Source organism: Triturus cristatus, chromosome 7, assembly GCF_964204655.1.
Source record: "Triturus cristatus chromosome 7, aTriCri1.1, whole genome shotgun sequence".
NCBI classification, from domain to species: domain Eukaryota; kingdom Metazoa; phylum Chordata; class Amphibia; order Caudata; family Salamandridae; genus Triturus; species Triturus cristatus.
In genome coordinates, this window is record NC_140590.1 from 786,098,532 (window position 1) to 786,112,623 (window position 14,092).

The 14,092-nt window shown below is 46.9% G+C and overlaps 1 protein-coding gene across 1 annotated transcript in view; it reads left to right on the plus strand.

The window, feature by feature from the left end:
* The window catches only part of SOX30 (SRY-box transcription factor 30), a 445,939-nt gene that overhangs the window by 356,246 nt on the left and 75,601 nt on the right, over positions 1 to 14,092 (plus strand). The window contains exon 4 of the mRNA XM_085614974.1: positions 1,046 to 1,532. Coding sequence (XP_085471100.1) covers positions 1,046 to 1,532 — 487 coding nt within the window. The remainder of the gene's footprint in view (positions 1 to 1,045; positions 1,533 to 14,092) is intronic.

Consider the following 14,092-nt stretch of genomic DNA (forward strand, 5'->3'; position numbering starts at 1 on the left):
CTTCCATGTTGCATAGGTCGGTTAACTTGTAATGTGAGCCCATGGACACTGCGCATAGAACAACTGAATTGATCTCAAGAGAAGCCCTCCTCATTCTGTAATAAACTTGAGACCATGCTCTGAGGGTTAGGGCAAAGAGTTAGGATTCCTGAAGCTGTGTATTGTTAGTGTCTGACCCCGTGTCTGTGTTTGCTCCCTCTGGGAATATATCGGAGTCCACTTTGGGGTCTGGGCCTTTGCCTGTGTTCAGTCGATTGAGCTGCATCTGCTTTCTCGCGTGTCTGTTCATTTGTGTGTATTTCTTGTCTGTGACCTCTCTTCGAGCTCCTTACGTCAAGTTTTTCTGTACCTACTCCTCCCCCCTGTTTTTGTGCCTGCTTCCTCTCAATGTGCCGATTTCTGCTTTCTGAGGAGGTGGTGTCTATTATCAGGGGCTCTCTGTTCATATTTGTTGAGGCCTTAACTGCTATTGTTGGCCGAGAAGGTGTCTGCTCCCCAGGGCGCTATTTGAGTTTTGTCTTTGGCTCTGCCTGGGATTGTGTCTACTTTAAGGTGTTATATCTGTAACTTAATTCCTGCGAGGCGTGGAGTGAACCGAGGCACATTTTAAACAGACAGGCTTTTCCCCAAATTTTGATCATGCTCCACACTTTCAATGTGTTTGACAATCATACACAAATTAATTTCAACTATCAGAGTCATGAACTGGGAAAGAGCAAGAAAGGCATACAACTCCCCTTTTAGTGATCCGGTGAGAGAAAACAGAGAAAGCCATAAAGAGGGTATAAGAGAAAAGACAGAGAGGAAGACTGAAAAGAAGGAAGTAGGGAGCAAATGGTGGGGTAATAAGACAGTGAGGGGGAGAGTCACTGGATATGGAGAAGCTGAGCAAATGGACTAAGGGGAAACGGGGAGAAAAAAGAAGATAATATTTCTATTTTGTTAATAATTTAAATTCATAGTAATTTAGGAATAGTGGCTACATTTTAGAAGTTTACCAGGTGTTTGTGTGTGATTGACTCTTACTTTTCTTTCCTTTTCCAAGGTGAAGCTCCACCTCCAATGCCTCTGTCAGCCCCACCTCTTCAGCGTACCGCTCCCATCACGCTTTTCCAGTCAAATACTGGGAACTCTGGCCAGATATCGGCGCAGGCCCCAAGCTTGTCTCTTCGCCCCCAAATGACCCCGCAGCGTTCTGTGATCCAAGCACAGGCAGAGCCACACCACAGCCTTCCAGTGCCCTGCTCAGCACCATCACGACCCTTAGAGCGATCGGTACCGGTGACGGTGGACAATACTGCCAAGAATTCCAGTAATGACAGTTCTCTGCATCCCAGGTTTACTTCCCCTGACATGCACTCATCCAAGGAGTATCCTGGTACTACTACATGTTCTCGAGGGACGCCGATCCCACATCCCCACATGTACCAGCCAGCACCCCTGAGTCATCCCGCCAGCTTGTTTGGGGCACCTCCACGGTTCTCATTCCACCATCCATACTTCTTACCAGGACCACACTACTTCCCTTCAAGGTCAGTCTCAGTCGGTTATTAAGTTAAAATGAAGAGTTCATCTAATTTTGGCAGCTTTTATATTTTAACCGTTGATTGTGCTGAAATCGATGTCTAAGATGATCCTACTGGAGTAAACTCTGGTCATTCTTGAGAGTTCAGTGATGTTTGAGTGAGTGCACAAATGATTGTGTGAATGAATGAGTTTAAGTGTGTGGACATGTGCACTAGACAGTAGGGACAGAAATGCCCTTAAGGTGCCTTTGGGAACTTGGGTTCTCTTTTATGGGATCTTCATTGATAGCCACAAACAGTGTATACATGGCCTTACACTGGATCTTGGAACATATTTTACAAGAGATAAAATCTGTAGTCAAACAATAAATATGTTTGTTGAAAATAAATGGAAGTAGATAGACGACGGTTTGACAAAACTAAAAATACCCCCCTCCACTATTAAAGCAGGTGCATAGCATTTCTATTGCCAGATAATGCTTTGAATAGAGTTCAACTCATGTGACAAATATTTTAAAACAGTGGAGCCTGCCTTTGAATGTTTCTTCTGATAGAATGTGTCTATTTTCATATTGTTCAAGGACACTCAATGTTTTTATTATCTAGCAATTTTCCAATGATTTCTATCTGGATTCTTCATTTTAGTTTGACTTTCATTTTAGTTTCATTGATAAAATGTTGTCACCATTACAGGGCATCACTACTGCCACCTGTTTTAGATGCCAGCAATATACTCCTGCTAACTGGTCTCACATTATAGTTTACTGTGTTAAAATTGTGCCTTTTTGGAACGAGATATTTGAATATTTACAAAAGTATTGTGGGATCCAGATTACTTATAATGTTAAATTAGTATTGTATGGATACGATTCTGATCTCGGCTTGACAGAACAGATGGTTAAACTATTATTTATTGCAATGGCAGTCTCAAGGTCCTTGGTGCTCCAGAACTGGAAGTCAATTCAAGTTCCTCTTTTTAATACCTGGCTTCAAAAAATTAGGAATGTTAGAAAGAGTGAAATGCGATATGCACAGCGAATTGGTGGGATTAGGAAGTTCAACAGAATTTGGAGTTTCTATTTTGAGTAATGTTCGACTTTTGCATTTCGTAATTAATTTTCTCTATTCTATTTTGTATCCTTACTTTGTGTTAGCCAACTTATGTTATTCTCTAATTGTAACCTTGACACAAGAACTTCAATAAAAAAAAAAAATTAAAAAAACCATTATAGGGCATCAAAAACAAGGTGTTGGGGATCGAATGCTTGAATTAATCTCAGTCACTAGCAATCGTTCGTGCTTCATTCCAATTTATCGATTTTCTCCCACCATGCTACCTCAGTTTGGACCCATCCATATGTTAATCAGTCTTGATCCTACTCCACAATTGGAACAGTCCAGCCCCAACTGCCAGGCCACGTCCTCCCTGAACTGGAACACAAGCAACCCAGCAACAATTTTGCCACTAGAACCAAGCAAACTCCGACTGATGAGCCATAAGGGCAAAACCGGTCTTGTATTGCTTGTGTTCTGGTTCAGGGAGGACCTGACCTGCCTGTTTGCGCTGGACTGTTCCGATTAGAGCAGGGTGAAGATTGAACTGTTTACGGTTAGGACCAAACTGAGGTTGCATGGTGTGCAAAATAACAATGGACTGGGATGCGACCCCTTGTAATTCCCAGTGACAGATAATAATCAAAAAATTCCATCCTTCACTTTTTTGTATACTTCTGTGTGAATCCCTAAGTGGGACGGGTATGCCCTGACATTGATCCTGTACACAGTGTGCCACTGAAACCAAGCTATTTCTGAATGATGAGCCATAAGAAGGGTGAAAATGGTCTTGGATTGCTTGTGTTCTAGTTCAAAGAAGACTTGGCCTGACAGTTCAATCTGGACTGTTCCTGTTGGAGCAGGGTCAAGACTGATTTGCATATAGCTGGGTCCAAACTGAGGAGGCATGGTGCGCAAAATAACAATGGCCTGGGATGCGACTCTGAATAATTATTGGTGACTGAGGTTAATTCAAGCATTATATATATCTCTTTTTAGGTTTCACCTGCACAGCGCAAAGCTGTGCATGCAAACTCTCTTGTAAATAAAAAAAAAAATCTTGAAAGGGTCTTAGGGCCTGATGCATCAAGGCAAAAACAGGTCGCAAATGGGCAGATTGTTAGAATCTGCCCCTTTGCGACTGGTATTTGTGCATTTGGGACACATCATCCCAAATGCAAAAATCGCGAATTGCGATTGCATTTAAGGAGTCGCAAATTGTGATTCCTTAAATGCAATGCAAGATGCCATTTAAAATAGTGATTTCGCTATTAGGGTCCGCTATTTACCGAAACATAATGCCAGGTGGTAAATAGTGAAAACTTTGAAAAATGCACTAAAGTGCATTTTTCAAAGTTGCATGTTACACACACACATGCCCTTGGGGCATGTGTGTGCGCAACATGTGTGTACATATCAATTTCAGGGGTGCACGCACCCTCGAAATTGCATGCACAATTTGCTGGTACCTATTGTGTACTCGCAAAATGCGCATGCAATTTCCATTCATTCCTATGGGCCTCTAGGCCCATAGGAATGAATAGGAAGCCATTCCTTTATTGCGACTTGCAATTTGCGATTCGCAATTAAGGACTGTTTGGCAATCACTATTTTTTAAGCGATTCCTACATGCATAGGCTTTTGTGATTCCTTAATTGCGATTCCTTAATAATCGCATTTAAGGAATCGCAAAAGCCTACATTAATGCATGTGCCCCGTACAGCCTACATATTACTTACCCTCACTTACCATTGGTTGGTTCCCACGTCACTCTGGTTTCCGTGCTTGCTATTGGCTTAGGAGTCTTCTTCCATGCTGTTGAGCCTGGACCAAGTACTGCTTCTTGTGGCCAGTGTCCATCCACTGGCCAGCTGGCTCCTATGGGTTCTCTTTTATTTACTTTTGCACATCCACTCTTATAGAGTGAAAGAAGGAGCCTGGGGTGCAGGGTCTGGGCGAGCCAACTGGGACAAGCGCACATCCTACCATTCAGCGGGAAGGTATTGGAGCGCATTGAAAGAAGCAACAGTTAACATTACACAAGGTCATGTTATTTATTTTATGCATGGAGAGATTAAGGGTCTTATTACGATTACGGCAGTCCATAGGACCGCAGTACTTGCGGTGGCGGCCCAACCACAGCCACACTGTGGCCCCGTCTGCTGTATTACGAGGTTGGGTGGTCTGAGCACCACAGGACCACTGCGTCTGCTGGAGATCCAGGACCCTGCAGCAGTCGCGCAGCGGTCAGCGAGCTGTAATATGCTGGCAGTGCCGCTGCAGCACCGCAGAACATATTACGAGTTACCGGTCTGCTGCCCCTTTCATTGCGGCGATCCCGCCATGAAATGAGTGGCGTAGAGGCAACAAAGGAGGCCCAACAGGGTCTACGTGCCGCTCCTGGGGGTGTATGCAGCTGGGGGCACATGTTGTTCCCCCCTGGATTTGCAGCCCCAGTTCTCTCCTACAGGATTTCCATGTATTGTCATAAGCGTTGAATAGTCCCGCACATCAGCGGGGACCATGGGGCACTTTATCCAATATAACTTCTAAAGTGCAGACATTCGCCTTTCTTCAGGAAGGTTTTGAAAAATCACTTTAGAAAGTCATAATACTGCCAAGAACAAGGCTACAGTGGCCAGAATTCCTCATCTTGGAGTGGCAAAAGAGCAGGTTGCAATGAAATATGCGCCGAGTACCTGAATAATTTTGGAAGGGCACAGAAAAAGAACCTCTATAAACCCTTTTGCTATGTGAGAAAAAGAGATGAAGAAGTGCAAGGCAATGTAGCCCATAGGCTGCCATTATAATCAGAAGAAAAAGAAGGCTGTGTTTAAGGGCAGAGAGACCGCCAATGTCCTATCATGCTCAGCCAGAGGCAGCTACCTCAGTTCTTTTTTCTGGCTCCTTCTGACTGGACCCTTGGAGTTGAACTCGACCTTTCTAGGCTTTTTCTTCAGTATAGAATTTTAAAACACCGTGTTTTCTGCTTCTATCGACGTGTTTTGTCTCTCTTTGTTGAGTGAGGTTTTTTCCTGACAGGAAAAAGGCTTTTTCCCTAGTTAAAATGCAATCTCTCTTTAACAAATGCCCTCGCTGCGGCAGGAAAAAGGCCAATACAGAACCCCACAAGGTCTGTATTATTGTCTACCATCTTCTCACCTTCCTGCCTCCTGTGACATCTGCAGGATGATCTCCGGACAAACCTTCTGTGACAGGGAGAAGATTCGCCTGCTGGGAAAAGAAAGAAGAAGAGAGCAAGAAGACAATGGTACCTCAGAGCAAGGGGGAGGTAATTCTTCCACGAAAACTCTTCCCTCAGCCTCCAGTGGTCATGGGAGATCTGAGAGGCATTTTTCAGGCAGAAAACGCTATTGGTTCCGGTCGAGAGGAGGTACGGCACCAACATGTTTGCTGTCATTGACTGGCTCGACGTCACACAAAAGTCGACGCTCGACTTCAAGAACCACATGCATCGACAGCGAGGGACTCCAACTCACCCTCACTGAGAAGTGGCTTCGACGTCGAGAGCCAAGCAACGACAAGAGTGGTCGAGAAGCCGGTCGACATCCCGAGCGAGCCTATGTCGACAGGGGTCGAGGAGCAGATCATCCTTGAAAACCAGTTGACAATGACAGAGGTCGACGTCAAGAAGATCCTTGATGGCGAGGAGACAGCGACAATCCAAGAGAAGGAGAATCTGCTCTTCATCTGATTCTCACTTCAGAGCACCACCTCTGGTAGAGATACCCTCTTCTCTTCCAGGGGATCCTCATCAATAGTCATAAGCACTGAATATTCCCGCCCATGTGCGGGGACCCCGGAAATAATAAAATTATATATGTAAAAAACATACATATATACAGCTCTGTATATGTATAAACATATATCATTTTTTCCAAGCAAATGCAGCTCCCATAAAAGGCTAGGCAATGTAAATATACACATCCAATAACACACATATATATATATATATAAAGGTATAACAATACACCTAAATCTCTTTTTTTTTTTTTTTTTTTAATGAGGTAAACACTCATGAGAAAGCAAAAAATAAAGAGAACAAACTGTGGAAAAACACAGATGTATAACACATTGCCAGCCTGCAGGCTGCATTGCAATACAATACCATAGAGACTAAAAAGCCCTGTACAGGTAAAAACTGGCACCGTGCCTTTAAGGCAGCCCTGACTTCCATATCCCATCATGCCTCAGGGGTGACAGTTAGGTCAGTTGTTCTTTCCGGCTCCTTCAGTCAGGACCCTGGAATTCAGCTCTCTTCTTTTTTGACTCTTTAGTCAAGAATTATAACAACTTTAAGATTTTTTTGGACTTCTTCTTACAATTTCTGTGAGGAAGTCAGTATCCTGTGTTTTTCTGACTGATTTTTCAACCATTTTGTCAGAAAAATGCCTTCTTTATTTGTTCCATGCCCATCTTGTGGAAAAAAGAAGGCTGCGTCAGACACACATGAGGTGTGTATCATCTGTCTGCCGGACTCTCACTCTCCAGCAACATGTCGTCATTGTGAAGACCTTTCCAAAAGGACTTTAAAGGAGAGGGAGAGGATTAGGCTGTATGGCCTAGCAGAACGGTCGACGTCGAAGCAGTTGGTCCCTGTTTGCTCCCCATCGACGTCGGGCTCGGCGTCGAAGACTCCAGCGGCGGGATCGTCGCGGAGAGGTGAGGAGTCAAGGGGAAGTCATGCTGCAAAGAGAAAATCGTCGTCGACTTTAGATTCAGCGTCGAAACGGAGGCGTTCGACGTCGACGGCGTCTAAAAGCTCGGCGTCGAGGTCTCGGCGCCACAGTTCAACGTCGAAAAAGCATCTGTCGACGTCAAGAGAAGATCGATCGACGTCTGCACAGAGATATCGTTCGTCGTCGAAAGAAAGACATCGTTCGACGTCGAGGTCGGCGAGACATCATTCGACGTCGCGAGAAGTACGTAGGCGATCTCCACAGTCGACGTCGAGACCAAGATCGCCGTCAAGATCAAGATCGCCGTCGAGGAAACATCGTTCGACGGCGAAGAGGCTTTCGTCGTCGTCGGAGCATTCGACGTCGAGACAAAAGTCTCCGTCAGGAGTGACGTCGAGGCAGACGCCTCCGTCAGGGCCGACGTCGAGGCAGGAGCCTCCGTCGGAGTCGACGTCGAGGCAGAGGCCTCCGTCGGAGTCGACGTCGAGGCAGGTGCCTCCGTCGACGTCGACGTCGACGTCGAGGCAGGTGCCTCCGTCCTCACAGGTCTCCAAAGCTTTGGTGAGGTACATGAAGCCTCCGTCGAAGATAATCTCGACGTCGAGACAGGAAGCTCGGAGCCTCGAAGATTCGAGTCAAAGATCTCCGGTGATAGGCCTATCACCGTCGAGGCAGCCCTCTGTTGAGGGTACGCAGGAGGTTTCACATATTCGCCTCACGATTCGACCAGTCTCAAGGCGAAAATCTCCTCATAGACTGATATATACAGCTCCGGAGTCACCGCGTATCATTTCTATCTCGCCTTCAGGGTCAGAGGGCTCAGGTTCAAGGTCAGGATCACCAGAGCCTGTACATCAATCTCCAGTTCCTGCAAGAGAAAGTTCGCAGGAGGAGGACAATGCTGTGCCTCAAAGTCCCGTAAGGGAGATGCCTCAGGACCCTGCTATGACAGACACAATAAAGGCATCGCTAACAAGAATAAGGGGCGTGGTATTCCCAGCGACACCGATCAGACCAAGATCTCGAGAAAGAGAATCCCGAAGTCACTCTCGAGCACCAAGAAGGCGATCCAGGTCTGCCTCCCTCAGAAGAGAGTCGACCAGATCAGAGAGAAGGCGCCGTAGGACCCCTTCTACCTCCCCTTCTTCCAGATCATCCAAAAGGGATTATTCACCGACACTCTCGGAGACGCCACCCTCTCGGGTATCTCCGGTAGATGACATTTCTACATTTCAAGAAGTGTTGTGTAGAGGAGCTACAAAATTAAGTATCCCTATGCCGGTTCAGGAGACCACCACATCCATAATTTTTGAAACTCTTCATGAGCGCACAGTGACACGCCCGTTGTTGCCATTAGTCCCCGGTTTGCTACAACCGGTAATGGATATCTTTCTCACGCCAGCAACCACCAAAACGGCGCCGGCGAGAATTCTAAAAAAGTACCGTCCAGCTCCGGAGGATCCGCTATTCCTTAAAACAGATCCTCCACCGGACTCTGTCATCACCGCCGCTGCCAGAAAGACGCATGCAGTAGCTGGATCTTCAACGGTGCCACCAGATAAGGACAGTAAAACGCAAGACTCCTGGGGGAGGAAAGTTTGCGGCTCAGCATCCTCAAGCTTGAAGGTGGCAAGTGCCTCGGCGCTTCTGGGGCGCTATGATAGGTCACTATGGGACTCTCTTCAGAGGTTCGTTGAAAAAGTTCCATCAGAGGACAGACGGGACTTTGAAGAGATTTTGCATGAGGGGAGTCTAGTTTCTAACCAGATCATAAGTGCAGCGGCGGATGGGGCAACACTGGCAGCGCATGAATATGCACATGGAGTCACAGCCAGAAGATCATCCTGGCTTAGATTGACGGCCCTGAAACCGGAAGCGCAGGCAAGAATTTTAAATCTGCCTTTCTCCGGTAGTTCTCTTTTTGGGTCCCATGCAGACGAGGAAATGGCCCGTATGAAAGCAGAGCTGGAGACCATGAAAGCAGTCGGGCTTGAAAAGAGGAAAGAGTTTCGACGCCGCAAGGGAAATGACAGGCGCAATTACCAACAGAGGGTTCAAACCCCTCATTGGCAAAAGAACCAGGACCAGCAAGGTCAAAAGAAACAGCAATACCAGTCCCGCAAGCCATCCAGGGGACGAGGTAACAACAGGCAGTCTAATGCTGGAAACAAAGCACCGGGGAAGCAATGAGAAACCGCTTCCTCCGATGCTGTCCACCGCTCCGGTGGGAGGAAGTGTTGCGCATCATCTTCCAGAGTGGCAGACAATCACAAAGGACAAGTGGGTACTCAATATACTGCGTCATGGGTACTCGCTTCGTTTCAGAAGTCACCCCCCATCGATTCCTCCTGTCAAGTCATCCCAGCATCTAAAGCAGCTCAGAGAAGAGGTAGCGACGCTACTACTCAAATCTGCAATAGAGAAAGTGCCCATAAACCAGAGAGGAAAGGGAGTTTACTCCAGATATTTTCTCATCCAAAAGAGGAGTGTGAAGGCGGAGTTCAGACCCATTTTAGACCTACGGATACTGAACAAGCACATAAGAAAGGAAAAATTTCGCATGCTGGCGCTCCACCAAATATATCCTCTTCTCCGGATGGGCGATTGGATGTGTTCACTGGACCTTCAGGATGCATATTTCCATATTCCCATCCTAAGGAATCATCGAAAATTTCTCAGGTTTGTGGTAGGCAACGCTCACTATCAGTTCAAAGTCCTCCCATTTGGCCTGAAGTCAGCTCCTCGAGTATTCACAAAATGCGTGGCAGTAGTAGCGGCTGCTCTGAGGCGCGCAGGAGTCTTCGTCTATCCCTACCTAGACGACTGGCTAATAAAGGGCTCATCGCCACAGAATGTGCGGACACAGCTGTCGCTATGCCTGAGCTTATGTCGCAGGTTGGGTCTCGGAGTGAATGTCAAAAAGTCCAATTTTTCACCAACGCAGAGGATCCACTACCTGGGTGCAACTATAGACTCCGTAGTAGGAAAAGTGTTTCCTTCGGAGGAAAGACAGTCATCCATTATGCTAAAAGGCAGACAGATTATGACCAGCAATCTGTCGTCGGCAAGGCAAATCTCATCTCTGCTAGGGGCCATGGCATCCTGCATCTTCCTAGTGCCCAATGCCAGGCTAAGGATGCGTCCTCTCCAGCAAGATCTCGAGGACAAATGGGATCAAAGGAACTCTCTGTGGGAAGAAAAGGTTTGCCTCTCCTCTGCAGCCAAACAGTCAATCAAGTGGTGGCTGAAGCCAAGGAATCTGCAAGTGGGGATTCTTTTCCATCAAGAGCCCCCAACTCAGACCTTAATCACCGACGCATCCCTTCAGGGATGGGTTGCGCATTTTGGGACTCTGCAAACTCAAGGACGGTGGTCCAGCAGCGAACAGTTGTACCACATCAACATGCTGGAGCTCAGGGCGGTCCACCTAGCCCTCAAAGCGTTCCTACCTGCGATAACGACGAGTACCATTCTAGTACAGACGGACAATACCACCACAATGTACTACCTGAACAAGCAGGGGGGTACTCGATCCAGAACGCTCTCGCTGGAAGCTCAGTCCCTGTGGCACTGGATCCTAGCAAGGAACATCTCATTGAAAGCGGTGCACCTACCAGGAGAACTCAACGTGCAAGCAGACTTGCTCAGTCGGCATTTTCAAGAGCCAGAGGACTGGGTAATCAACGACGAAGTGTTAGAAGACATCTTCGGGGAATAGAAGGCGATCCAGGTCTGCCTCCCTCAGAAGAGAGTCGACCAGATCAGAGAGAAGGCGCCGTAGGACCCCTTCTACCTCCCCTTCTTCCAAGTACCTGTGGTACCTCAAGTTCCTCTTACACCAGCCCCTAGGAGATCTCAGTCAAGGACACACCATTGATCTCACCATGGACACTCACGTTCCTCTACTGCATCACGCCATTCAAGGTTGCATTGCCGTTCTCATCGCAGGTCAAGATCACGTTCCCACCTCCAACGCCAGCGGGATACGTCCTCTTCCACCAGAAGATACTCTCCGACCTTGTCGGACTCACCTCAACCTCAATCCTCACCAATTATTGACATCAACACCTTTCAGGGGGTTCTGGTTGCTGGTGCAGCAAAATTGAAGATACCCATGGTGGTCCCCATTCCATCAAGTTCGGTGATATTCAAAACTTTTCACTAAAGCACGGTCTCAAGACCCCTGCTCCCGCTAGTGCCGGGTCTTCTTGAGCCAGCCATGGAGTTGTTCCTCACTCCAGCTCCAGAAGAAATACCTTCCACCGGAGCAAGATCCACTGTTTTTACGTGCCAACCCTCCACCTGTTTCAGTGGTATTATTAGCTGCACGAAATTCCCATGCCACATCACTATCTGCTACCTCTCCCCCTTATAAGGAGAGTAAAAGATTGGAACCATCGGGACGCAAAGTATGCAATAAGGCGGCTACATCCATGAAAGCAGCCAGCACCACAGCCCTCCTAGGAAGGTAGGATCGCGCCTTGTGGGATTCCATTCTCCACTTTGCGGATCACCTCCCAAAAGAATACTGGAAGGATTTTCTGGAAATCGTCCAGGAGGGAGTGTTTGTCTCCAACCAGGTCATCAGTGCGACGGTGGATTCTTCGATTTTAGCCGCCCACAGTTACTGTCACTGAGTATCCCTACGGAGAAATGCATTGCTTCGCCTAATATCTCTCAAGCCTGATGCTCAGCTGCATCTTCCAAATTTACCCTTTTCCTTTTCCACTCTCTTTCACACGCCGATGATGAAATGGCGAGAATGAAGACGGAGATGGATACTCTGCAAGCTGTTGTTTTAGAGAATCGTTGGCGATCTCGTCGACTGGCCCGTCGACGAGGAAAAAAACACCGGATAAAAGAGAAAAACTAGAACAAGGAAAACTACACCGGAAATTACCTCACCTAGCAAGGTTACACCTCTTTTGACTTCTCACCTATTGGAAGAGCAGGATTCTGAGGAAGAAGATGATGGGCCCTTTGGCTACGCGAGTAGCCCATCCTAGCTGCATGTTAAGTGTCAGGAGGATGATTTTGAGGAGGAATATGGAGAATATCATGAATATACTCCTCAGCAACAATACCATCAGGATTATCAGGAGGGAGTAGTTTGCATGCCTTCTTCTTTATTAACGGACCTACAATTCATGTTGGTTGACTACAGGAAGAGATTTCCCCCCAACTCCTGTACATCAGGAAATACTGTCAGTAGTTCCTCGTCCACATTCTATTCCATCTACTCCAAAGAGGGTTCAAACTATACTGGCGGAACCTCTACAGAGATCACCTCCATCACGCCCTCTACAGGATCTGGTTACTGCGGATGATGATCAGGAAGAGGTAGAGCTTAGAGATCCACATAGAGAGTGGGATAACTACCTCATTCCCACGCCTTCTTCTCCGGTGCCCGTTGACTCACCACCAGAGGATATTGGTGGTTTTCATAACTTGTTAGGTAGATCAAATCTCTTTACAGCTCTCTCTATGTCGACTACCCAAACGGATTATTTTTATGATTTTAAAGAGCCTTTTAAGAAGTCAGTGAGGGCTATTCCCATTATAGGTCATGTACGGGAGGAAGAGCTCAAAGTCATGAAAACACCAGCGACTGTGACACCAGTACTATCCAGGTTGGAGTAGAAATACAAGGCCCCAAAGGATGCTCCTGCCTGTTTGGTGGGCCATCCCAAACCAGATTTGGTTATTTCTCAGGCAGCTCAGCAGAAATCCAAAAACCCATCGGCACCCATTACCACACCTTCTGATAGGGAAGGCAAGCGCCTGGATAACGCCATCAATGTCAGCTCTGTTGGTCTGAGCAGCTAATGTCCTTGCTATACTGATATGATAGACAAGTGTGGTGTGACCTGGCTCCATATATGGATCAGCTTCCTGAAGAGCGCAAACCAGAAGTTAAGAAGATTCTCCAGGAGGGTGAGAGAGCATCTGAAGAGGTGATAGATTGTGTGATGGATATCGCAACTATAGCATTCAGATCGCTGGGGGAGTGAGTCAGTTTTACACCATCAAGGATGGCTCCGAGCCACTTCATTTAGACAGGAAGTTCAAAATGAGATCCTAGATCTTCCATTTGATGGAGAGGCTTTATTTGGGAAGCACATAGACAATGCGCTACAAGATATTAAGAAAGATACTGAGACAGCGAAGGCTCTAGGGACGCTTCAGTATTGGGAAGTGCCCTTTAGAGGAGCTAGAGGAAAGGGTATTCCTTCCTGCAGGGGAGGATTTCAGCAGTACAGTTACCCCTCTTATGCTACATCTTCTCAGCCGTATCGACAACATTATGTTCAATGACAGCCACAGTCAGGGCCGTATTGTAAATCTGCACCCCAGAGGAACAGCAGGACATCAGGGAAAGGACACCTCACGACGTCAATGAAGAACTTCAGACTCTGGCTATTTTTATTCCCACTTTCCCACAAATTCCACGAGGGGGGCAAATTTCTTTTCACCTGCACCAATGGCAAAAAATAATCACAGACCGATGGGTCCCCAATCGAATACAATTTGGCCATACATTGGAGTTTCTCCATATTCCACCTTGTACTCCTCCAGGACGGCAAGAGGTAAAACACTTACATCTCATGAGTTTGGAAATTCCTACAATGCTCCCAAAAGGAGCAATAGAACCGGTGCCAAATTCCCAGAGAGGTAAGAGATTCTATTCCCGTTTCTTTCTGGTACACAAGAACTTACGGCAATGGCGTCCGATCCTGGATTTGAGAACTCTAAACACTTGTCTCAAAAAGCAGTCCTTCCGCATGGTCTCTCTTCAGGACATTCTATTACCTC